Source organism: Pan paniscus, chromosome 10 (genome assembly GCF_029289425.2).
Source record: "Pan paniscus chromosome 10, NHGRI_mPanPan1-v2.0_pri, whole genome shotgun sequence".
NCBI lineage: Eukaryota > Metazoa > Chordata > Mammalia > Primates > Hominidae > Pan > Pan paniscus.
The window spans coordinates 125,277,252-125,303,924 of NC_073259.2; the positions used below are offsets into that span (position 1 = coordinate 125,277,252).

At 48.2% G+C, this 26,673-nt stretch overlaps 1 protein-coding gene across 3 annotated transcripts in view; it reads right to left on the reverse strand.

Moving 5' to 3' along the window:
* NOS1 (nitric oxide synthase 1) overlaps positions 1-26,673 on the reverse strand; it is a 154,423-nt gene that overhangs the window by 8,397 nt on the left and 119,353 nt on the right. For all 3 annotated transcript variants that reach the window (XM_034934607.4, XM_034934608.3, XM_063593705.1), the window contains 9 exons: positions 26,156-26,234; positions 18,095-18,288; positions 15,481-15,650; positions 10,908-11,118; positions 10,160-10,247; positions 8,493-8,614; positions 6,200-6,348; positions 3,558-3,752; positions 1,528-1,646 (listed from right to left, as the gene is read on the reverse strand). In XM_034934607.4, coding sequence (XP_034790498.2) covers positions 1,528-1,646; positions 3,558-3,752; positions 6,200-6,348; positions 8,493-8,614; positions 10,160-10,247; positions 10,908-11,118; positions 15,481-15,650; positions 18,095-18,288; positions 26,156-26,234 — 1,327 coding nt within the window. The remainder of the gene's footprint in view (positions 1-1,527; positions 1,647-3,557; positions 3,753-6,199; positions 6,349-8,492; positions 8,615-10,159; positions 10,248-10,907; positions 11,119-15,480; positions 15,651-18,094; positions 18,289-26,155; positions 26,235-26,673) is intronic.

A 26,673-nucleotide genomic window follows, 5' to 3' on the forward strand; every position in this document is an offset into this window, starting at 1 on the left:
TGCAGTGGTGCCATCATGGCTCACTGCAGTTTCGATCCCCCTGGGATCAGGCCATCCTCTTGCTTCAGCCTCCCAAGTAGCTGGGACCACAGGCGCGTGTCACCATGCCCTGCTAATTTTTAAATTATTTGTAGAGACAGGGTCTCCTTGCATTGCCCAGGCTGATCTTGAACTCCTGGGCTCAAGCAATTCACCCACCTCAGCTTCCCAAAGTGCTGGGATTATAGGTGTGAGCCACCACACCTGGCCTTAAAGGCTTTTGACAACCCAGGGACTTGTGACCTTAAAGGCAACGATATGAGTCTACTGGCCATGACAGTATGTTTTAGAGACTGCTGTGTCATCGTAAGGGGAAAACAAAGAAGATGCCAAATTCAAGAAATGAGTGTATGCCTTGTGTTGTTGAAAAAAAGAGACAGCTGAGTCCCCACCCAATTTAAAGTAAAGGGCGTCCAGGGGTGCTTTCCAGGGGTTCTGTGGCAGGGACTGGGGCGGGGAGCACTGGGAAGTGAAATTACGATCAAGGTTGCCATGCCATAGAATTCAAGTAAGGTTTAAATCATGAGACCCGGTCACAGTCTCCTGGTGCCTCAGCCTGTTTCCAGCAATTTCTAGAGGTTCAGTGAAATTGTCAAAATCATGTGAATTATAATTTGTGTTGATGAAAAAGCCCCCAGCCATTTAGGGGATGAGAGAGCTGGTGGAAAGGACACAAAAACTGAGCGCCACACCTCCACCTAGCTCCAGGGGCGATCCCATTCTTCTCCCCACTTTCCTAAATGAGCAGAGTTCAAACACTTTTGTAGAAGAAACCCTTGCCCTAAATCTGATGCTAAACCCCAGTAGGTAAAAAACAAACAAGACAGATACTTCCGGTAGAAATGTCACAGCTCCGGCCATGCGCGGTGGCTCACACCTATAATTCCAGCACTTTGGGAGGCTGAGGTGGGCAGATCACTTGAGGTCAGGAGTTTGAGACCAGTCTGGCCAACATGGCGAAACCCCGTCTCTACTAAAAATACAAAACTTAGCCGGGTGTGGTGGTGCACGCCTGTAGTCCTAGCTACTTGGGAGGCTGAGGCACGAGAATTGCTTGAGCCTAGGAGGTGGAGGATGCAGTGAGCTGAGACTGTGTCACTGCACTCCAACCTGGAGTACAGAGCAAGACTCCGTCAAAAAAAAAAAAAAAAAAAAAAGCAACTTCCCAGAGGTAGGAGCCATCATTACACTAGGGGGTGCCCCAAACAGAAGCCGGCCCCCAAAGCAGGCATTTCCTCCCACACTGGACAGGGCCTCAGGGTTCCCCTGGAGAATTCGTTAAAAGGCAAACTGCTGCATCCTAACTCCTGAGTTTCAGATCCAGCAGGTCTGGGGTGGTCTGGGAATTTGCATTTTGAACACGTTCCCAGATGGTGCTGATGCTGCTGTTTTGGGGACCCTGCCGTGGGAAAGCCAGACATTCCTGCCCAGTGGGACCTAGAAGAGAGGGCTCTTCCTGCCCCTCACCCAGGGATGGAGCCAGCTTACTCATCGGGGTCTTTTTTGCTCTCTTCAATGAAGGCAATGGACTCAGATCTAAGGCGGTTGGTCACTTCGTACGTTCGCAGGGTGACTCCAAAAATATCCTCATGGTATCGGTTGTCATCCTAGAAGACAGAAACAGCCAGAAAACAGCTCTCAAATGCCAGATAAAGGCTTGGAGCAGGGGCAGACTCGCCTGACACCTGGAATGGAATATCCCTAAGGAAGATGGTTCCCAAAGAGATGAGGCTGAAGCCAGTGTCCCCGAGGTACCTTTGATCTCGAAGACTCTGCTCAGCAAAACTGTTCTCTGGGACGTGGGGCAACTGTTCTCTGGGATGTAGCCCAGTTGGCAAAGAACATTTAGGTTGCCATCTGGAAACACTGCTGCTGCTTGGTGGATTCTCAGGTGAAAAGGAGCGATGAGGTCAAATGGAAACCTCACCATTCCCCCTTTCCTCCCTCCAACGTGCTCTTGCAAGTTCAGGTCTGGGCAAAACTGGGTTTAGTGTGAAATAGCCCATGAGACCAGAAGAAAGGGGAGGAAGGAACAAGTGGCCACATAGCACTCAGGGAACTCCCCACAGCTACCCACAGTGGAGACTCCGTGGGCATGCGTGAGTTTTTCTGAAGATGAGCATCTTTGCTCAACATTGCCCAGAAAGAAGCAAGCAAAGAGAAGAACCTCCCCTGGAGTCTCAAGAAACAGCCCAAACGATGACTGACTTGTGACATCTGAGAATTTACCAAGCTATGGGAGCTCCTGTGGCGGGCAGTCAATATTCTCAAAGGGCAAGAGGATCAAACAAAGAGAAAATGCATCTCAATGCTGAAGAAGGGCAGTGGTTGGGAGTGTGCGTCTGGCAAGGCAGGCATAATCGTGCACTAGGTTCCAGCCTCCCCATCTGTAGAGTGGGTTCATTTTCAGTTGGGGTTAGTTGTTTTTTTTTTTTTTTTTTGAGACAGAGTCTCGCTCTGTCACCCAGGCTGGAGTGCAGTGGCGTGATCTCGGCTCACTGCAACCTCCACCTCCCGGGTTCAAGCGATTCTCCTGCCTCAGCCTCCTGAGCAGCTGGGACTACAGGCATGCGCCACTATGCCCAGCTAATTTTTGTATTTTTAGTAGAGATGGGGTTTCACCATGTTGGTTGGCCAGGATGGTCTTGATCTCTTGACCTCGTGATCCACCTGCCTTGGCCTCCCAAAATGTTGAGATTACAGGCGTGAGCCACTGCACCCAGCCATTTTTTGTTTTGTTTTGTTTTGTTTTTTTGTTTTTGTTTTTGAGATGGAGTCTCACTCTCGTCGCCCAGGCTGGAGTGCAATGACACAATCTTGGCTCACTGCAAACTCCACCTCCCAGGTTCAAGCAATTCTCCTTCCTCAGCCTCCCAAGTAGCTGGGGCTACAGGTGCCCGCCACCATAGCCAGCTAATTTTTGTATTTTTAGAAGAGACAGGGTTTCACTATGTTAGTCAGGCTGGTCTCGAACTCCTGACCTCAGGTGATCCTCCCACCTTGGCCTCTCAAAGTGCTGGAATTATAGGTGTGAGCCACCGAGCCCAGCCGGGGTGAGTTTTAAACTCTCTTCTGCAAAATCCTGGGGAATCTTTAAAAGTGTGTCTCGAGGGTCACACTAAAGAGACTGAGTATATAGAGGGCTCCACAGTTCTCCTCGGATCTCTTTGTGCAGTGCCCAACCTGCACAACTACATGGGGCAGTGCTGCAGCTTCTGGGGCAGGAGAAGTTAGGTTAGAATGGTTTCTGTCTAGCTACCAGAGGTCCACTCACTCGTTATTTTCACACACAGCCTCCAGTCATATTTGCTACACCTGCCTGCATGCCCAGCCATCCTTCTACTTTCTCTGTCATTGTTTGGGACCATCTATATCCTCTCCCCTCAGTGGTAAGTGCAACGAATGGGAGCAGGGATATCATCGTGGCTCCCCTAATCATCAAGACAGGTTGGATGAAAAAGGGGGGATAGGAGAGTGGATGTAGGAAAAGGGACCTGGGAAGTCAGCCCGTCACTCACCCTCATCCGGCTGATGAATACGCCGGCGTCCTCTGCCGAGAGCTTCCCCTGCTGGGTCATGATGCGCTGGATGGCTTTGAGGACATCAGCAGCCATGGTGACGTCCCCACAGACGTATATGTGGCCCCCTTGCTCCTTCAGGGCTCGGTACACAGACTCCGCCAGCTGCTCCTGCAGGATGTCCTGCACATACTTCTGCAAGGAGCAGAGAGCAGTGAGAAGGGGCTGGGCTGTGCAACGTGCCTGCCATAGCCCATGTCCGCCCAGGAAGCAGAGCCTGACTCAGGGGCTTGTGGGCAGGTAGGATCTTTTGTGAGCTGATCCCAGGGAACAAGAGTGAGGGACTGGGAAGAGTGAGATAGAGAAGGCGGGAAAGTCAATTGGAGGGTGCGGGAATGCACTGCTACCCTCTTCGGATAACTGGAGCTCAGCTCTGCTAAGGACCCTCCAGGGAGCTGGATAGACTGTTTCCCAGAATCATCCCCTGGAGAGGGGAAAGACGGGGAGCATTCACTACCCACTTCTCTCTCCTGGTGGCCAATGGTCACCGGGTGTTAACACCTGCACATTTCCAGGTGTGCAGCTGGTTATTGCAGGGCATCCTATGTTACAGTGCCAGGGAAGCCCTGGGCCGATAGCAAGAGATGGGGGTGAGGTGAGGGGCCGCCAGCTTCCACCTCTGCAAAGCCGGCTGCTGTAGCGATAGCAGAAGGAAAAGTGGGCTAAGGAGGTGTGAGGTGGGCACAAGGGGTGTCCAGTATAGCTCCAGGGAGCTCATTTGTTCAGGATGTCTTTAACTTGTCCAGGAAACTCCCACTCTGAAGCTGATATTTAGCTGGAACATGCTGGCATGGCTGTAGCGACTCTTAAGACTGAGATACTCCCACCCTAGTAGTCAGACACTGCCCGGACTCTCTGAGTGTCCCCCCAACCTGCCACGATGTCCTGACTCCTTCCCTGGGACCCCCAGACCTCCCCAAGATCCAATGGAGCTTTAGTTCTGTGGCCCGTGTCCATTCTGACTAGTATTGCCTCTTATGGGCTGTTAAATTTATTTTTTTTTATTTATTTATTTATTTATTTATTTATTTATTTATTTATTTATTTTTGAGACAGAGTCTTGCTCGTTGCCCAGGCTGGAGTGCAGTGGCATGATCTCAGCTCACTACAACCTCCGCCTCCCAGGTTCAAGCCTTCCTCCTGCCTCTCAGCCTCTTGAGTAGCTGGGACTACAGGCATGCATCACCACACCCGGCTTTTTTTTTAGTAGAGATGGGGTTTTACCATGTTGGTCAGGCTGGTCTCAAACTCCTGGCCTCAAGTGATCCACCCACCTCGGCCTCCCAAAGTGCTGGGACTACAAGAATGTGCCACCGCACCCAGCTAATTTTTATATTTTTATTAGAGATGGGCTTTCACCATGTTGGCCAGGTTGGTCTCGAACTCCTGACCTCAAATGATCTGCCCACCTTGGCCTCCCAAAGTGCTGGGATTACAGGTGTGAACCACCGCACCCGGCCTAAATTTATTTTTTTTAATTTCTGTTTTTAAATATTTTTAATTTTTATTTCTAATTATTTATTGTTTAGAGACAGAGTCTTGGTCTGTTGCCCAGGGTGGAGTGCAGTGGCATGATCACAGCTCACTGAAGCCTTGACCTCCCAGGCTACCCTCCCACCTCAAGCTGCCCTCCTGCCTCAGCCTCCCAAGGAGCTGGGACCACAGTCATACGCCACCACGCCCAGCTAACTTAAATTTTTTTTTTTTTGTAAGGACAGGGTCTCAGTATGTTGCCCAGGCTGGTCTTGAACTTCCAGACTCAAGTGATCCTCCCACCTCAGCCTCCCAAAGTGCTGGGATTACAGGCGTGAGTCACGGTGCCTGGCCCCACATTTTTCATTATGGTAAAAACGTCATGTAACATTTACTGTTGTAACCACTTTAAAGTGTATGACTCAGTGGCATTAACTACCCTTCTCAGTGTTACGGGATCATCACTATCTGGTTCCAGAACTTTTTTCTTTACGTCAGATGGAAACCACATGCCCATTTGCAGTTACTCCCCATTCTCCCCTCCCTCAGCCCCTGGCAACCACTAATCTACTCTGTCTCTATGGATTTGCCTATTCTGGATATTACATATAAGTTGAATCTTATAATATAGGCTGTTAAATATTTTATTTCATCACATATATATTTTTGAGATGGAGTCTCACTTTGTCACCCAGGCTGGAGGGCAGTGGCGCGATCTCAGCTCACTGCAATCTCTGCCTCCTGGGTTCAAGTGATTCTCCTGCCTCAGCCTGCCAAGTAGCTGGGACTACAGGTGTGCACCACCATGCCTGGCTAATTTTTGCATTTTTAGTAGACAGGGTTTCACCATGTTGGCCAGGCTGGTCTCCAACTCCTGACCTCAAGTGATCCACCTGCCTTGGCCTCCCAAAGTGTTGGGATTACAGGCGCTCGGCCTGTTAAATATTTTACATAGATATTTTCCCTACCCATGCTTTCTGAAGTACAGAGCAACTTCATAGAGGGGAAATCAGGAAGCTTAAGAGTGAGGGTGAGGGGTTTCTGAGAGTAGGATGTGCAAGTGTGCATGTGTGTTGGGCTGGGCTAGGGGGTGGGCTGCTGGGGGTTACCTTTGGTTTGTCTGGCTCCCGGGAGTAAGCCGTGTACAGCTCTCTGAAGACCCCCTTGTTCTTGGCCTGCAGGGTCTCTTCCCTGTAGATATGATCTATCTTGGATTGCCGGCACCCGAAGACCAGGACCATGGGGCAGGGGTTCATTCCTGGGGACCAGGAAGACCTTATGTCACTGATGGCTCTCTGCCTGATGTGCGGGGTGGCTGAGGTGCCAGGGGTGGAGTACTGAGACCTTAGCGTGTGCCATGCGGATAGAGGCTCACAAACACTAGGACAGGCAGATGTATGCGTGCACACACATGCACACAGGTGCTCACATGCACGCACATGCACACACATACACACACATACACATGCACGCGCTGAGGAAGGAGGTGAAGTGTGTTCAGATTTTAGTGGATCTCCCTCCCAGGTCTCAATCCTTCCTTCTGCTCCTTGACTACTTAGGAGCCCCCACCTGATGCCCAGACTCTGGGCCTAAGACCCAAGCCTCTGGAGCTAGACGGCCTGGTTGAAATCTCAGCTCTGTGATGAACAACTTACTCAACTTTTTTTTTTTTTTGAGATGGAGTCTAGCTCTGTCACCCAGGCTGGAGTGCGTGGCACGACCTCGGCTCACTGCAACCTCCACCTCCCGGGTTCAATCCATTCTCCTGCCTCAGCCTCCCAAATAGCTGGGATTACAGGTGCCTGCAACTGCGCCTGGCTAATTTTTGTATTTTTAGTAGAGATGGGGTTTCACTGTGTTGGCCAGGCTGGTCTCGAACTCCTGACCTTGTGATCTGCCCACCTTGGCCTCCCAAAGTGTTAGGATTATAAGCATGAGCCACTGTGCCTGGCCTTTTTATTTATTTATTTTATTATTATTATTATTTTAAGATGGAGTCTCACTATATTGCCCAGGCTGGAGTGCAGTGGTGTGATCTTGGCTCACTGCAACCTGCAGAGTGAAACCTGCAGAGTTTCACTCTTGTTGCCCAAGGTGGAGTGCAATGGCACTATCTCGGCTCACTGCAACCTCTGCCTCCCGGGTTCAAGTGATTCTCCTGTCTCAGCCTCCCAAGTAACTTGGATTACAGATGTGCGCCACCATGCCTGGCTAATTTTGTATTTTTAGTAGAGACAGGGTTTCACCATGTTGGACAGGCTGGTCTCGAACTCCTGACCTCAACTGATCCACCTGCCTCAGCCTTCCAAAGTGCTGGGATTACAGGCGTGAGCCACCGCACCCGGCCACGATGTACTCAACTTTCTAAGCCTCTGCTTCCCTATTTGCAAAATGGAAGTAACAGGACTGTTGTGAGAAATGAATGTGAAACATTACAACTCTGCCTGATACCTGGCAAGTACTTTATAAATGTTAGCTATTCCGCTAGAATGACAGTTTCATGGGGGCAAGTTTTTACTGACTGATTGATTTGTTTTTGTAATCATCCCTCGAATCAATGGAAAGGTTTTCATTTCTATTTTAGTTGCTTTTCTGTCTTGTTCACTGCTATGCCCCAACGCCTCCAATAGTGTTTGGCACTCATTAGGTGCTCAATAAATCCTTGTTTTATTTTATTTTATTTTATTTTTTTTCTCAGACGGAGTCTCACTCTGTCACCCAGGCTGGAGTGCGGTGGCACGATCTCGGCTCACTGCAAGCTCCGCCTCCCGGGTTCACGCCATTCTCTCACCACAGCCTCCCAAGCAGCTGGGACTACATGTGCCCGCCACCACGCCGGGCTAAATTTTGTATTTTTTAGTAAAGACAGGGTTTCACCGTGCTAGCCAGGATGGTCTCGATCTCCTGACCTCGTGATCCGCCAGCCTCCCAAAGTGCTGGGATTATAGGCGTGAGCCACCACGCCCGGCCAATAAATCCTTGTTTAACGCATGCCACAATTTGGGTTTCTTTCTCTCTCTCTCCTCCCAAAGCTGATCTGCTGTGTCTTTCACATAGCACTTGCTCTTGAATAACAGTCTTTGAAATAATTACATAAGCATAGCCATTTGATAAGGACTAATGCCTATCTTTTCCAGGCTACTGGATTTTTTTTTGAAGAGATCACATCTTAACAGTCAAAGAAATGTCCTCTGGGCCTGGAATTTCAGGCCCCTGGGACAGGCTGTTTGGATTACACCATGAACTTCACCTGTACGTCAGGCTGGTGCTACACGCCCCAGCTTTTCTGAGGCAGTGACGCCGTGGAGAGACACCTTCACTGTTCTCTAGGGCTGCTGAGACACAGCTGGACCTCCCCAGGTCCGGGGGTGGGAACCAAGTGGCCACTGGACTGTAACCCACCTTTGTGTTGGATATCAAATTGCCGCTGTTGCCAGAAGCTTCGGAAAGGGGCAATGCCGGTGCCTGGTCCAACGAGGATGCAGGGGACTTGGGGGTTCCGGGGCAGGTGGAAGCTGGGTGCTCTGGGCAAGGAAGAGGGGGTCAGAAGTCTTGCAGAGCTCAAATCCAATCAAGAACAATTGAATCTTAGGTAGACCAGGTGGCCATCTTCGGTAGACATACAATGAGACTTAAGGCTCTTCAGCCGGGGCCAGGTGCCCCTTTCCAGGGTGGGAGTCTCATCGATTAGGGGAATTCCAAAAATGGGGGGTCCTCAAGTTCTGGCTATTTCTCCATTCCCCAATTCTTCTCACTGCTGAGCTCAGCAAATTCAACCCAGGGTATCTCTACGCTGGCACCCTGGTCACTTGGGGTGAACACTCCTTTGTCGTGGCACTGTCCTATGCATGGTAGGGTATTGAGCAACATCCCCGGCTTCCACCCACTAGATGCCAGGAGTACATGTGAGTTGTGACAACTCATAATGTCTCCAGACATTGTCAAATATCCCTGGGTGGCAGGGATGGGGTGGGGTGCTGCAAAAATCACCCTGGTTTGAGAGCCACCATTTTTTTTTCTTTCTTTTTTTTTGAGACGAAGTCTCACTCTGTCACCCAGGCTGGAGTGCAGTAGTGTGATCTTGGCTCACTGCACTCCACTTCCCAGGTTCAAGCAATTCTCGTGTCTCGGCCTCCCAAGTAGCTGGGATTACAGGCACCCGCCACCACCCTCGGCTACTTTTTTTTTGTATTTTAGTAGAGATGGGGTTTCGCCATGTTGGCCAGGCTGGTCTTGAACTCCTGACCTCAAGTGATCTGCCTGCCTTGGCCTCCAAAAGTGTTGGGATTACAGGCGTGAGCCACTGCGCCCAGCCCAGAGCCACTGGTTTAACCAACCGTGAAATCTTTAAATCAAGGAGTCACAGACTTCAGTGTGTAAAAGAATCACCTGGGGATGTTCAAGGTGCAGATTCCTGGGTCATACGGTACATCTGGGCTCAGGACTCTATGTTTGAAACACCCCAGAGGACTCTGATGCCAATGAGATTTGGATCATTATCAATGGCATGTGGATCATATCGTGAACATTCTAACCTCAATGGTTGAGAAAAATGATTGGCCAAAGTCACTGTTCAGGTAGAGAAGATATTGATCGACAAAACAGGTTAACTATAACTGGTCTAAGATCAGCTATAGCCTTTACAGCTGAATTTGGGAGGAAAAGCTCCAATGAATGGGGGTGATTGGATTTTTTCCATCTCTAGGAAACTGGGACTGATTGGGAGCGAGCAGTAGAATTTGGCTAGAATTTCCACTAGCCCATACGGTCCATGAAGGTGGAGACTGTATTTGCATGGTTTTCCCTGATAGCTCCAGCACCTAGCCCAGTACACGCCCAAATGAAATGTGTGTTGCATTGACTTGACATTGACCAGAGGACTTGCCTAGCTTGCTGTGCTGCTCTGATCTTGTTTCCTTAACAACTAAGAGAGACGCAGGACATTGGTCTCCATCCTGTGTCACCCAGCCATCTCTCTAGAACCCTTCAGACTGGTCCACCTACCCCAACTTGTGACGTCAATATGCAGATTTGAGATGATTGCTCATTTTTCTCCACTTATTACTCACCCTCTCACGAAACAGGGGACCAGTTCGTCAGCCTGTATCCGGTTGAGCCAGGAGGAGCATACGCCGTGGTGAATTGGTCCTTCTCCATCTAGTAGAATAACCAAGGCAGTCAGGGCCACCCACTGCTCCCGAGCACAGCCTCCCCTCCTCCCTCCAATGCAAAATACCCACAGGCCCAGTGCCAAGTTTATCCTTTGGAATTCCTCCCCAGGATCCCTTCCTCTGAAGGGCAAGAGGAAATGGTATAGCTGGGGTGACTTTGTGCCTGTGCAACCACCCAGGGTTCTATTGGGTAGGGGTGGGTCGGATTCGAATCCTTCCCTATTGAAGGGTGCTTTTGGTGGCTTGCTGGGCTCCTGGGACGGGCACTGTGCATTTTAATTGCTTTATCTAGGAGGAAAAATACAGGGCAGAGCTTGGGTTATCTGACTTACAACCAGCTGGGCATGATACAGCAGAGCGCTCTCCCAGGGAGTGAGTAGTGGTGGCTTGTTCTAGTTGGTGCTTTGGGGATATTAGGGGGCGCCATTGTAAATACACATCTTGCCTCTTTCCTAATTCTGCTCAGGCTTGGCTCTGCACCAGGGGACAGTTCACCTGCTGCTTCTTCCCCCAGCTTTCTGGTCTTGGGGATGAGTTTCTTCCCAGGGATTTGGGACTTAGCCTGCAGACGGTGGTTTAGGGAACCCTCCAGAGGCCCCTTGAGGGAAAATGCAGCCGAGGAGGCTCTCCCAGTGCCTCCGCCCACCTCGAGTGCGGTAGGAAACGATGGCCACAGTGAGGTGCACTTCATCAGGGTACATGTCTGGGGAGGAGCTGATGGAATAGTAGCGGGGCTGCAGCAGGGACAGCTGGGTCAGGAGCAGGGTGGCCGGCATCTGGATAGATGGGAATTCCTCCAGCACCTCCACGATGGTGGGGTTCTTGCCCCATTTCCATTCCTCGTACTCCTGCAAACCCTGTGCCAAGGAGATGGACAGAGACAAGCTTGAACCCAGCTGCCACATACTTCCCATGAGGACCTGAGGGGGTCCAGGAAGAAGGCAAAATAAAAGTAACAGTTGGCAGGTGCAGTGGCTCATGCTTGTAATTGCAGTGCTTTGGGGGAGCCGAGGAGAGAGGATCACTTGAGGCTAGGAGTTCAAGGCCAGCCTGGGAAACATAGTAAGACCCTGTCTCTACAAAAAATTAAGAAAAATTAGCTGGATGTGGTGGTGGATGTCTGCAGTACCCCAGTTTCTTGGGAGGCTGAGGTGGGAGGACTGCTTGAGTTCAGGTGCTTGAGGCTGTGGTGAGCTATGATCATGCCACTGCACTCCAGCCTGGGTGACAGAGTGAGACCCTGTTGACAGACAGAAAGAAAGAGAGAGAGAGAGAAAGAAAGGAAGAAAGAAGGAAGGAAGGAGAAGGAAAGAAAGAAAAAGAGAGAGAAGAAAAAAGCAAGAAAGACAGAAAGAAAGAAAGAAAAGAAAAAGCGAGCAATAATAGTTAACACTTGAATAGCAATTATTCTGTGCTAAGTTTTGATTCTCATGAGGACCTTATGAAATAGGTATTACTGTTTCCCCATTTTATAGATGAGGAAACTGAGGGTCATAGAGGTCCCATGGCTACTAGGTGGTGATGCTGGGTGAAACTGATCCTTGCTCTAGACAGTGTGTCCTCAGAATCTGTGTTCCTAGTCACTACACACTCCTGAAGTCAAGAGAGACACACTATGGAAGGGAGTCATGACTCATGCAGGGAGTGGCAGGCATTCAGTGGAGACCTGTGATTTGTTGGTTGCAGAGTCTGGAGATGCATCTTTGGAGAGCTTGGGTCATGTTCATGATGGTGAGTGACAGCCCCAGAAAATCAGGTTGGGGTGTGTGGAGGACCATGTTTGGGGACGTGTTGACAGCAAAGCCCAGCTGTAACCAGGCAACAGAGGAACTCTCTGGAGCTCTGGAGTTATTTTTCCTTAATCTCAGAAGACGCCCTAGGCAGTCTCTGATTGCTGGAACAGAAGGCTCAGTTTCTGAGACCAGGGTGCGAGTGCACTGTGTAACAAAGATTTTCACCATGTTCCTAAAGACTGTCCTGGCCTTATTTATTTATCTATTTTTAAAATTTTTTTAAATTTATTTTTTTTGAGATGGAGTCTCACTCTGCTGCCCAGGCTGGAGTGCAACGGCACGATCTTGGCTCACTGTAAGCTCCGCCTCCCGGGGTTCACGCATTCTCCTGCCTCAGCCTTCCGAGTAGCTGGGACTACCGGTGCCTGCCACCACGCCCGGCTAATTGTTTGTATTTTTAGTAGAGACAGGGTTTCACCGTGTTAGCCAGGATGGTCTCAATCTCCTGACTTCGTGATCCACCCACCTCGGCCTCCCAAAGTGCTGGGATTATAGGCATGAGCCACTGCGACCGGCCTGTTCTGGCCCTATTAATAGGCGATGGCATCCTTGACATTGTGCTTCTCAGACCTCCAGCCTGACTGGCCTGCAGTTGCAGGAGCAACATGGACCAAGAGCCCTGGCCTCTCAACTCTTTGATACTGACATCACCTGAAACTGACATCCGTCACCCTGTTGGTGCCAGGCCTGGCTTCCCACAGGCTGCTCCCTGCCAATGACCAAGCACAGGAGTCTCCAGGGCTACTCAAGGACCTTGCTGGGCCTTCCTTAAACTGCACTGCTATCTAGAACGTTCCCATCCAACCTTTCTTCCTTTTCCTTTGGTTGGGGTTAGATTTGTTTTGAGGTCTGATGGTTCTCCCAGCCTTATCCGATCCCTTTCCATTTTCTGTCACACAGGTGTTTCACCTAATAAAAATCCTTTCTCATTTAATCCTGTCTTGAAGTCTGCACTTTTTGGAAGAAATGAACTAATACATATGGGTTATATCAAATTCTTCTATCTATCTATCTATCTATCTATCTATCTATCTATCTATCTATCTATCTATCATCTATCTAGAGACAGATTCTCGCTCTGTCACCCAGGCTGGAGTGCAGTGGCATGATCTCAGCTCACTGCAACCTCCGTCTCCTGGGTTCAAGCAATTCTCCTACCTCAGCCTCCCGAGTAGCTGGAATTACAGGTGCCCACCACCACACCAAGCTAATTTTTGCATTTTTAGTAGAGACGGGGTTTCACCATGTTGGCTAGGCTGGGCCTGAACGCCTGACCTCAGGTGATCCGCCTGCCTTGGCCTCCCAAAGTGCTGGGATCACAGGCGTGAGCCACTGTGCCCGGCCTATTTATTTATAGAGATGGGGTCTTGCTTTATTTATTTATTTACTTATAGAGATGGGGTCTTGCTCTTTCATCCAGGCTGGAGTACAGTTGCAAGATCGTGATTCACCACAGCCTCGAACTCCTGGGCTCAAGTGATCCTCCCACCTTAGCCTCCTGAGGAGCTGGGACTACAGGCATGTGCCATGACGCCCAGCTAATTTAATTTTTTTGTAGAGATGGGGTCTCTGTTGCCCGGGTTGGTTCCAAACTCCTGGCCTCAAGCAATCTTCCCATCTCTGCCTCCCAGAGTGCTGGGATTACAGGCATGAGCCACTGTGCCCAAATTCTGCTTTAAATAAGATAAAAACAGTGCAATCTAATAAGGTACCAACAGTACAATCTATGATCCTTCTTCCTATTAGCCACCCTCCCCCATTAATTAAAAGTTTTAAATCAAAATTATACTTGCAGATAGTCTAAAAAGTTAAATAACTTTGTAAAGCTTATGATTAAAAATAATGGTCTCCTGTTCTACCTCTGCCATCTGCTTCCAACTCCTCGGAGGTAACTACTTACAGCCCTTTAAGTGTTCCTTCTGCTATTTATTTTCATATTTCTAAATACTATGCACTCGCTAATTAGCCTCTTCCTTGCTGCCCACCATTCAATCCCCTCTCCTGGACGGCAGAAGAAAGCTAAGCCATCCTGTGCTGGGGGCTTGCTCACTGGGAAGGAGCCCCCATTGGGAGCAGCGTGGGTGGTTCTCCTGGGTAGAATTTTTATTGAGCAAGGCTTTGCAGTGGGCTGGGGCAGGTGATCCCAGGGTTTCTAAGCAAGGTGGTAGAGGCTACGTTTGGTTCATTTTACAATCAGAGACCTCTGATCTCTAATAGTCCCCCCTGCAGCTCCTCTGCATTGGCAAAAGCTCATCATTTGCAGCCACATGGATGGAACTGGAGGACATCATGTTAAGTGAAGGAAGCCAGGCACAGTAAGACAAATTTTGCACGTTCTCATTCATTTGTGGGAGCTAAAAACTAGAAGCAAATAAAGTCATGAAGATGGAGAGTAGAAGGAGGGCTACCAGATGCAGGGAAGGGTAGTGGGGAGGAGTGGGGGAAAGTGGAGATGGTTCATGGGTACAAAAATACAGTCACATAGAATGAATAAGATCTAGGCCGGGTGCAGTGGCTCATGCCTGTAATCCCAGCACTTTTGGGAGGCCGAGGTGGGTGGATCACCTGAGATCGGGGTTTGATGGTGAAACTCCATCTCTACTAAAGAAAAAACTACAAAAATTAGCTGGCCATGGTGGAAGGCACCTGTAATTCCAGCTGCTCGGGAGGCTGAGGCACGAGAATCCTTTGAGCCCGGGGAAATGGAGGTTGCAGTGAACCGAGATTGCACCACGGCACTCCAGCCTGGGCTAGAGAGTGAGACTCTGTCTCAGAAAAAAAAAAAAAAAAAAAAAAAGAATAAGATCTAGTATTTCCTAGATCTAGACAAGGTGACTGTAGTCAACAACAATTTATTGTATATTTAAAAATAACTAAAAGAGTGGAATTGGAATGTTCCCAACACAAAGAAATGATGAATGCTTGAGGGGATGAATACCCCATTTGCCCTGATGTGATTATTACACATTGTATGCCTGTATCAAAACATCACATGTACCCCATAATATATATACCTACCAACCAAGTACCCATAAAAATAAAAATTAAAAAAACAAAAAACAAGAAAAAACCTTATCTTTAAACCAAGGCACGGTGAGGTCCTGTTTCTTTTTCTCCTAAGCATGGGCTAAGATGGCACTAATGGAAGCTCAAGGTTCCAGAAGAAGACAGAAAGAGTTAGAATAGCAATTTCTGTTGTAGCCAGGGAACTGTTGATTCAAGGGAGTCACTCTTGCTCTGCCAGGCCTTAGAACTGGTGGAAGACCAGCCACGTTGGACCAGCCAATATGGCAATCTACAGCAAATAATGGCCCCCTCGGCTCAAGACTTCCATCTGCTGGAAGCCTGGTAATAACAGTTTTCAACTCTTTAATGACGAGGAGGTGAAATGCGCCCCCTAGGGTTGTGCGAAGCCTGGGGACACACCTTGCTGAGGACCAGCAGACGCTGCTTCTCCTTCTCGCTGGTAGCTAGGGAGGCAAACTGCTGCAGCTGCAGGGGCGTTGGTGGCGTGGTGATGTCCAGGTAGTACTTGAAGGCCTGGAAGATGGTGCAGGGCGGGAGGCGGAGCTCATCTGTCCAGTTACTGATGACACCTGTGGAGGTACAAGGCAGGTGACAGGTGGGTGTGGGAGGGCTTGAGTCCAAGTCGGTGTTTCAGGTCTGCTCCTGGAGCAGAGGATGGGGCCAGGAGAGGAGGGTGGCTCCAGAGCCAAGCAACCTTCTAGCTCTCCACCTTCCATGCCCAGAATCCAGGGGATTTCATGTGTGCAAGAAGCAAATCCCAAATTAGGCAAATGAATCCAAAAATTAAGAAAAATACATGAAGAGAGGAGAAAAATACTAAAATAGCATGACATAGTCCACTGGCATTCTATACAATGAGCCCCCAGCTGTGTGTGACAGAGATAAGCCTATTTCGGCCCCATGTGTCTTTGCATGGTATCAGCCTCTCACCCCCTGAATGGGACGTTAGTGTTGTCATTATAAACACTAACACATTCTATATGCCGAGTACTATTATTAGTATTTTATATTAGCTCATTTAATCATCACAACAATCCAAGACAGTGTTATTCTTCTCCCTGCTGAGAAAAATAGAAGCATAGAGAGGTTAAGAAATTTGCCCGAGATCACACAGCTCATAAGTGTGAAGTCAGGCAGTGTGGCTTCAGACGTTGTTCTAACTACCATATTGTACCCCCTCTATATACTCTCCATCCAATACATCCCTAAATATAAGCCTCTTCTCCATCAGGGGTTCAATCCCAAATAAAAAGCTCTATTTCAACACAGAGGAAGTACTGTCTGGGTTGGATTTATTTTTATTTTTATTTTATTTATTTATTTTTTTGAGACAGGGTCTCACTCTGTTGCCCAGGCGAGTGCAGTGGTGCGATCACAACTCACTGTAGCCTTGAACTCCCGGGCTCAAGTGATCCTCCCATCTCATGCTCCTGAGTAGCTGGGACTACAGACGTGTGCCATCATGCCTCACTACTTTTTTTTTTTTTTTTTTTTTTGAGATGGAGTTTCGCTTTTGCTGCCCAGGCTGGAGTGCAATGGTGTGATCTTGGCTCACTGCAACCTCTGCCTCCTGGGTTCAAGCGATTCTCCTGCCTCAGCCTCCTGAGTAGCTGGGATTACAGGCATGTGCCACCATGCCTGGCTAACTTTTTGTATTTTTAGTAGAGATGGCATTTCACCATGTTGGCCAGGCTGCTCTCAAACTCCTGACCTCAGGTGATCCACCTGCCTCGGCCTCCCAAAGTGCTGGGATTACAGGAGTGAGCAACCATGCCCGGCCTGATGCCTGGCTAATTTTTGTATTTTTTTGTAGAGATGCAGTTTTGCCATGTTGCCCAGGCTGGTCTCGAACTCCTGGGCTCAAGTAATCTGCCCGCTTCAGCCTCCCAAAGTATTGGGATTACAGGCGTCAGCCACCTCACTCAGTCAGGATTTATTAAGAGAGGGTATGTCTCAGCCGGGTGCGGTGGCTCATGCCTGTAATCCCAGCACTTTGGGAGGCCAAGGCGGGTGGATTACCTGAGATCAGGAGTTTGAGACCAGCCTGCCCAACATGATGAAACCCTGTCTCTACTAAAAATACAAAAAATTAGCTGGGTGTGGTGGCACGCGCCTGTAATCCCAGCTACTCAGGAGGCTAAGGCAGGAGAATCGCTTGAACCTGGGAGGTGGAGGTTGTGGTGAGCCAAGATTGCGCCACTGCACTCCAGCCTGGGCAACAAGAGCAAAACTCTGTCTCAAAAAAAAAAAAAAAAAAAAAAAAAAAAAAAAAAAAAAAAAGAGGGTATGTCTCTCTAAAGTAGTGCCTTCCTGAGAGGTTTTCAGCAGGGCTTTGACTACATGCTACTTCACATTCTATCCTGACTTTACATCCTAGCTCTTTTGTAAAAGTGACAGTCCTGTATTGGTCTGCCAGGTAAGCTCACTGCAGTTCCTTGTACCTGACTCCTGAGCCCACCTGTGCTCCTGGATGAAGCACTGAGACCCATTTGCCTTTGAAAGTTCTTCAATATGAATGTCAAGGATGGACACTTAAGCAGGTGAGAACTTGACCTAATGAGGTAAAAAACGTGGGCTCAATCCCTAGTTGGCCATCGAGCTTCCTATAGTACCTTTTGATTCTAAGAGGAGGCAGGATCAGACTTCAGCTGTTATTTACTTGGTGGACAATGGGGTACTAGAGATTTTCCTGAGGGCTAGTGGTGAGGATGGAAAGTGAAAAGAATGGCTACTGCTAAAGTCCGTGTCTAGTCAATGAAGGAAGGTAGCAGCCCCCTTCTCTCAATGGTGAGCCATCAATGGCCTGGCACTATGTGCATTTATTTGCTCAGCTGGTTGGGCCAAGGTTGATCAGTCATGAGAAAGGGGGAAATCTTTAGTCTCATAGGCTGTTAGCAACAGAGACCCACTCTCCTGCCTGGACTGGTGATTGGGAAGAAAGGGTATCTTCTTCCCCAGACACCCACTGCCTCTGCAGCTCCCTAGAGCAGGGAAGGGTCCCCGGGAATGTTACCTAAAGCCGTGTTCCGCTCCTCCAGCAGTTCCACTTTCACCATCTGGTTGACAGGGGGCGCGTCCTCCAGCCGCTCGATCAGGGCATTCACGAGGTCCTCGTGGTTGCCAGGGAAGACACCCAGGTGGTCCCCAGGCTGGTACTGCAGCTCCTGGTTCCCGTTGGTGTGGAGACGCACGAAGATAGTTGACCGACTGCAGGAAATTGCAGAGGAATCATAGGACAAGGGCCAGCAGCTACTTCCTCCTTTTTTTGCTCTTCTGTCTGTCCTTGTTGGCTGCAATTCTCCTCCTTCCATTCTTGTTGGGGCCCGTGCTAACCAAGCCTATGCCCCCATCATTCTATTATTATTATTATTATTATTATTATTATTATGGTGAGATAGGGTTTTGCTCTGTCACCCTGGCTGCAGTGCAGTGGTGCGATCACGGCTCACTGCAGCCTCTGTCTCCCAAGCTCAATGATCCTCCCACCTCAGCCTCCCAAGTAGCTGGGACTTTAGGCAGGCACCGTCATGCCTGGGTAATTTTGGAATTTTTTGTACAGATGGAATTTCCCTATGTGGCCCAGGCTGGTCTCAAACTTGTGAGCTGAAGCAATCTTCCCACCTCGGCCTTCCAAAGTGCTAGGATTACAAGTAAGGGCCACAATGCTCAGCCATCATTCTACACTGAGGCTTTTATCAAGGTCACCAGTGAACTCCTCACTGCAAATCCAGTGGCTGGTTCCTAGGGTTCATCTGGATCTGGAAGCAGTATTGGGCATAACTACTCATTCTCTCCTTCTTAACTCCCTTCTTTTGGATTCTAGCACCCCATTCTCAGTACTAATAGGGGTTCTCTCAGTGTCTAGCACTTCACTGGGACCATAGGCTGTGGTATCCCCAATCTGTGAAATTCTATATCTCCTAGGAATTCCAAGCCCCACCCCCTTTGGCAACCAGGGTTCCTCGTATTGTTATGGTAAAAGAAAAAGACTTGGCTTTAAGCTTGGGTTCCTCCTATGCATAAATTCATCAATATTACAAAATTGAGAGATCTAAAAAGAAAACACAGAAGGAAACTCATTGATGCCACCGGGTTATAACCTTTCTGCATTGATTTTTGTGTTTCAAGTTCAAGAGGCCTGTGCTAATCCAACAGCTTTCAATAATAAACTCTCAGAATGTGATTATTCTGGTCCTTTAAAAAGTTTCAGTACAGGCTGGGCACGGTGGCTCACGCCTGTAATCCCAGCACTTTGGGAGGTGGAGGTACACAGATCACCTGAGGTCAGGAGTTTGAGACCAGCCCGGCCAACATGACAAAACCCCGTCTCTACTAAAAACACAAAAATTAGCTAGGCATTGTGGCATGTGCCTGTAATCCCAGCTACTTGGGAGGCTGAGGCGGGAGAATCGCTTGAACCCAGGAGGTGGAGGTTGCAATGAGCAGAAACTGCACCACTGCATTCCAGCCTGGGCAACAGAGCGAGACTACATCCTCCCACCCCAACCCAAAAAACAAACAAACCCCATATCTGTATTTCCGTACAGATATACTGCATTTCACCCAACACCTGCAAACTCGAGGATCGATTACACTTTGAGAAATCAAATCCTTTGCACCCTTTGAGCTACGATTGCTTTTTCAGATCTGCTTTTTCTTCATTGCCAATTAATTTTCAGTGGCTAGAGACGCTTGATATTCAACATGAAGTTTCTATATTCTCTATGGTATGTAAATCAACACTTGAATAGCCCAATGGGACTCGCTATTTAAAGGAGTTTTTGGCTCAACCGAGAACCTTTTGTGCTACAAATAGCCACCATTATTAAAAAGAGTTGAGCGGGCACATTATTTTGGGGGAGGAAAGGGTGTCAAGTATTTTCCTGAAGCAAGGCATCCCCGCCCTTAGCATAGTGGGGAACTTAGCGACCATAATTGTGAATGGCAGTATTAGAGTCTGGAGTCCCACTGGCCCTCCATGGGCAGATCTTGCCCTGTCTGGGAACTTGCACGACTGAGCCTTCTCAGAGCTCACACCAGTCTTTGGTTCCTGGGGAGCAAAAAGACAACACCTCCAGAGAGCTGCAAGAAGGAACTCGCAGAAGCCGGGGCCAGCAGGGGGCGCTGTGGGGTTTCTAATTTGGGAGCCTCCTAAGTCTACCCAAAGGAAGCCTTTGAAAGGCCCGCAAATCAATTCCCGCTTTCTTCCCAGATCATCACGATTTGTACAAAATAGAAATGCAGAGGACCCAAACTTGCTGAGCTAGCTCATGAGCACAGCCACCTCCCCCAAAGTCCTCTTGAACGAGGCAGAGGGTGGCCGTGCAGACAAGGAGCAGGCATGGGAACGTGGCTGGCAGGTGGGCTAGAATACAAGGTGGGCCCAGGCTCTGGCCCTGCTGGGAGTTTAACCAAGGGGACTGACTCTGCATGCCGCTTGCTGAGAACCCTGGCAGAATGGCTGTGGGGCCCCAGGGCACCTTGGTGGACTGGTCTTTGATGCTTTGCTGGGAAGCCGACCCTCTGGGCGATAGCACTGGCTCAGAAACCAATTGTCTTAAATCTCAGTTCTGCTGAGCTTTGTAAGTGGAGAATTTTTAACATTTCATTATTATTTTTATTTTTATTTTTGAGATGGAGTCTCTCTGTGTTGCCCAGGCTGGAGTGCAGTCCACCTCCTGGGTTCAAGAGATTCTCCTGCCTCAGCCTCCCGAGTAGCTGGGATTACAGTAGCCCGCCACCATGCCCGGCTAGTTTTTGTACTTTTAGCAGAGACAGGGTTTAACCATGATGGCCAGGCTGGTCTCAAACTCCTGATTTCAGATGATCCACCCGCCTCAACCTCCCAAAGTGCTGGGATTACAGGTGTGAGCCACCACGCCTAGCCTATTTTTATTTTTTCTTCAAGCTTGGGACACATATGGGCCATATGAGAAGTACAGGGAGAAAGGGAAGAGGCAATGGAACAGCAGCAGCCATTTGGGCCCTATTCCCTTCTCCCCCCGAGTGTCCCCTCTGTGTGACTTATGTCTAGCCACATCCAGAAGCATCACATATACACACATGCTTGGCGGTGGCTCAATGATAGGTTTGCAGATGAAAGAATAATTTGCTAATGTCCAGCATTAAATGGAAAAAAAACAGAAAATGTGCATTCTTCAGTGAAAAGAGTAAATATTGTCACCTGTGAACTGCTCAAGTTAACAAGGTTCATTCATTCCACACCTGTACATCATGTGTCAGGCACTGTTCTAGGCACTGGTGAGAGAGGGGAAGGACAGCAAAGTGCCCTATTCTCATTGAGAAGTCACTTAAAGGATCTCAGGTGGGGTTGGTGATGTGGATGAGTGGGTGGCGATGGGTTGAGGGGAGCAGGCTATGTCAGACAGGATGGTCAGGGAGACCTCTCTGGCGATTTGACACTTAAGCAGAGACGTGCAAAGACCTGCAGGCACAGCATTCCAGGGATGGGGAAGAGCACGTGCAAAGGCCCAGAGGCAGAGAAAAGGTGGCATGTTCAAGGAAGGGAAAGAAGGCTGGAGTGTTTGTTTGGAGGGTGGTAGTGGCCAGATCACAAGAGCCTCATGATGACCTGTCATGGCAAGGAGTTTGGAGGTTTCCTGAAGTCCAGCAGGAGACCATCAGGGGCTGTGAAGCTGGGGAGTGACAGGCTTCAATTTATGGTTTTAAAAGATGCCTCTGTCTGAGGACCCACTTGCATAGTAAAAGATTAGGGTGGGGGTGGCCAGAAATTCACACCCTATACAAGTAGGACACCTAGTCCTAACCAGTTTTTCGCGCCCTATGCAAATGGGACGCCTGGTCCAACCAATATTTTGCGTCCTATGTAAATCAAACACTGCCTCCTCACCAGGCATCTATAAACACCCCTGCATTTCACCGTGGATCTGGCAACCCATTTCTCCAGGACCCCTCTGTGCAGCAGAGAGCTATTGTTTCTTTTCTTTTCTTTTCTTTTTTTGAGACAGAGTCTCACTCTATTGCCCAGGCTGGAGGGCAGTGGTGCAATTTTGGCTCACTGCAACCTCCACCTCCCAGGTTCAAGTGATTCTCCTGCCTCAGCTTCCTGAGTAGCTGAGATTACAGGCACCTACCACCACGCTCACCTAATTTTTGTATTTTTAGTAGAGACAGGGTTTCACCATGCTGGCCAGACTGGTCTCAAACTCCTGACCTCATGATCCGCCTGCCTCGGCCTCCCAAAGTGCTGGGATTACAGCTGTGAGCCACTGCACCCGGCCCTTCCTTTCACCTATTAAACTTCCACTTTTAACCTCAAATAAATAAATACATAAAATAAAGGAAAGAAAAAAAGGAAAGATTCTTCCGTCTGCTCTTCGGAAAATGATGTTTTTAGAGACAAGCTTAGAAACCAAGAGACAAGTTGGGTGGCTATTCCAGTCACTCAGACCAGAGATGCCTATGGCTTTGCTCAAAGTGGTGGGTCTGAGATGTAGTTGAAAGACAATGCCAAGGGCATCTGCTAAGAGACTGCATGACCCAGGCGAGGGAGAGAGAGGAGTGAGGATGACACTGGAAGTTTTGGCTGAAGCCAAAAGTTGATGTCCTCTGTTGAGATGGGGAAGGCTGGAGAGAAGAAATTTTACTTGAGCGGGGATGAGACTGAAGCATTCTCCCCATCAAGAACTCTCCACTGCAATGTCTGCCATTCTCCCAGACATCCCGGTGCTGACCTTGACTTCTGCTGTTCTTTCTTTCTGGACCTCCCTCCTCTCTCCTGCCTTTCTAAAGCCCACCCTCCCTTAAGAGGTTCATCTCAAGTCCTGCATTCCCCTCTTGCTCCTGACTTCTAGAACTTAGTGTCTACACCCCACACATTAGCGATCCATTATGTTCTCTCTTCTGTGTCGTTTGCTAATTGTTGTACGTGCATTAGAAAATTTATTTCCAGGCTGTGATGGTGACTGCGGTCACTTTTCTCTTTAGATTTTCAAGGATCACCCTCAAAAGGCTGCCTACTTCCTCATAAGCACTTTGTCTGCAATTAATGGTCTCTCACAGGGGGATTAGTGATATCTTGGTTGTGGCCTTTTGGGCCAGACAGCCCAACTTCAGCCTCAGGCGGGAGAAAAACAGGAGAGTCATGCTTTTCCACTCAATTATCCTTTTCCTTCTTCTTTTTTTTTTTTTTATAAGCCTTATGAAGCTGGAAATGGTATTAAGCTTGAAAATAGGTAGTGCTTTTAAAGCACTTTAAGCTTGAAAATACAGAACATACTTTTTAAGAGATAAACACGGAGGTGTGACTGGGTCCTTTTTGTGCTAATTCATAACTGATTTTAATTCTACACTCCAGTTCTAACCTTGTTTGGAATATTCTCTTGCTAGTCACTTTTAGACTCGTAGCTTAGAGTCAGGTGCCTCCTCTGGATTGGTGGGGGTGGGGGCTGATTTTGGTACTTTTGGTTCCACTTAGTATCAAAACATTTGTAAGTTTCCTTACTACTTATGTACTATGGCTTTTGGAGTAAATTCTGTAAGCTGGTCTTTCATAGTTTGTTGCTGAAAGAAATTTCCAGTAGATTATTAGGCCTTCTCATACAATGCTACTTAAATCATCCCTTCCCATAGGACCAAAATAAGTAGTGAGAAATATATTTCAAATATGGAGCCCCTCTCTGTATCAGGGACCATTATGCTCTGAATTGCACTTAACTAATTATTCAGAGATTAATTTCCCACTCCATTTCTTTAATGTTTGAGAATCTAAGAGAGAATATGAGAGCCCTGGGGCTCTGCTGTGTTGATCACTTTTATCAAAGGTTTGGAGGATTACATAGAAAGCACACACACTAAATTTGCAGGTGACATGAAGCAGGGATGGATAAGGAATACGGATGGGACTCTATGATATGCTAGTTGCTTTATGTAGCTTATTTTTAATACTCAGCAGCCTTGCAATGCTGATGAGGCCATCTGTGTAGCCATTTGGCACACTGACTTTGGCGTCAGATAACCGGGTCGGTGTGACCTTGAGAAAGTCACTTGTATTTTCTAGCTGTCATTGTTCCTATTTAAAATGTGTATGATAAGAGTGCCTACTTCCCAGGCTGGTTAGAATTATAAAAGATCCTGGACAGAGGACTCAGCACAGTGCTTGGAACACAGAAAGCTCTAGAAAAACATTAGCAATCTTCAGAGCTATCATTCCCATTCTGTAGGTAAGGAGACAGGGACTCAGACCACCTAAATGACTTGGCCAAGGCCGCACAGCTAGTGTGTGGCAGAGCTGGGATTAGAACCCAGGACTGCTCAACTCAAGAGCCTACTCTTAGACATCACATCTCAAATTGATCAAACCGGCTCTGTCCATCCATCTCTCTCCTTGTATAAGTAATTTTTCTTTTTCTTTTTTCTTTTTTTTGAGACAGAGTCTCACTGTCGCCCAGGCTGGATTACAGTGGTGCAATCTTGGCTCACTGCAGCCTCCGCCTCCTGGGTTCCAGCGTTTCGCCTGCCTCAGCCTCCTGAGTAGCTGGGATTATAGGCCCCCACAACCACGCCTGGCTAATTTTTGTATTTTTAGTACAGACGGGGTTTCACCATGTTGGTCAGGCTGGTCTCGAACTCCTCACCTCGTGATCCACCCGCCTTGGCCTCCCAAAGTGCTGGGGTTACAGGTGTGAGCCACCGTGCCTGGCCAAGTAATTTTTCTAGCACTAATGAAGGTCTTTGCATTGGTTCCCATTGAATGGAATGTTTTTCACTTTGTAGTTACAGCAGAAGATCTTTTCAAGTCTTGATTCTTTGCGCAGCATAGCTCACTGCAATATGCTTGGTTCATCGGGTTACCCACCTCTGTTCCCAGAGCAGCAAGGGGGTCTCTATGGCACTTTGCAATGATTGGAAAACAGCCAGTCCTTGGAATCAACAAGAGCTTGTCCTTTACTGTGGGTGGCACCTGGGAGCAGAGGTGGGTAACCCGGTGAACCAAGCACAGCACAGTGAACTATGCTGTGCAAAGAATCAAGACTTGAAAAGATCTTCTGCTGTAACTACAAAGTGAAAAAGATTCCATTCAACAGGGATCTATGCAAAGACTTTCATTAGTGCTAGAAAAATTATTTATACAAGTAGAGAGATGAGCAGACCTGGTGTGATCATTTTGAGAAGACGTGATGTCTAAGAACAGCAGCGACCGCTTTTAATGGAAGAGCAGAACGGCCATCAGAACCGCGCCTGCGATCTCAGGCAGCATCAGTGCGTCCTGTTCAAATTGGTGATGGCAATAATAACCTCAGCACATTTGGCAGTGATCACATGCTCTCCACTGCACTGTGACCAGGTGAGAGTGACATTTCCAGCAGGACAGAGTGTGTCCTTTTACTAAAGCCAGAGGCTTGGGAAACCATCTCTTAGGAAGAATGACTTGAAGGAATCAGGCCCCACAGGAGATTGGTCAATGTTGTTGGCTATTTCCAGGTCTTTCATTTGGAAAGAAATAAACTTATTTTAGGTGTCACAGAGAGTAAAACTGGGTTTAAAATAAAGTACTAGGAAGACATGCTTTGGTTACATTAGATAAAAAGATATTGGTTATATTGGATATTAAGCTAATTTCTAACACTTAGGACTTCAAAACACAGAGTGGGCTGCTTTGTGAGGTAATGAACCTCCCATCAACCCAAAGAAATTTAAGCAGAGTGTGGGTAGCCACTTGTTAGCACTCCATTAAAAAAATTATCCATAATAGGAAATACTCGGACTAAGTGATTTCCAGCTAAGATGCTGTGGTACAACGAACATGTGGCGAATCTACAGGGGTGTGGTCTATTGTTAACAATCACTCAGAAAACCTTTTTCTTTCCTCTTTTCATGAGACCAGTGCCATCTCCTTTTCCCACTCCTTCAGGTTGGAGCTAGGCAAAAGGAAAGCAGGAACCCCAGACACTATAAAGCAGCAAGGGGGTCTCTATGGCACTTTGCAATGATTGGAGAACAGCCAGTCCTTGGAGTCCACAGGGCTTGTCCTTCATCATGGGTGGCATTTGGGAGAAGACGTAGGTAACCCAGTGAACCAAGATGTTCCTACCTGGATTTAGGGCTCTGGAGGTTTTGACGGCTAAGGAGCCGGGCAGCTGAGACTCGCTTTTTGTGGACATTGGATAGACCTGTGGGGAGAAAAACAACAGTCTTCCTGAGAAGGGGTTGAATGTTCCATTAAAAACTCCCCAGGTGGGGCAACGTGGCTCACGCCCATAATCCCAACTACTTAGGAGGCTGAGGTGGGAGGATCACTTGAGGCCAGGGGTTCAAGACCAGCCTGGGAAACATAATGAGATCTTGTCTCAGAATATTAATACAAACAAACACTCTGCAGCATTGTATTCACCCTCTACTGACACTTCCACTGCTCTCTGGAGTAGAATGAGAGACAGAAGAGAGGAGATGAGGCAGGCATTGGTTGGGATGGGTGGGGGGGTTGTGGGTAGTGCAGAACAAAAAGAAAATATAGTTGAGTTAAGTTGAGAAGAGGATGGTTTGGAAGAACACAGTACATTACTAGAGAGAGAGAGGGAAACATTTACCAGCACTTGTTTTACTGAGTGT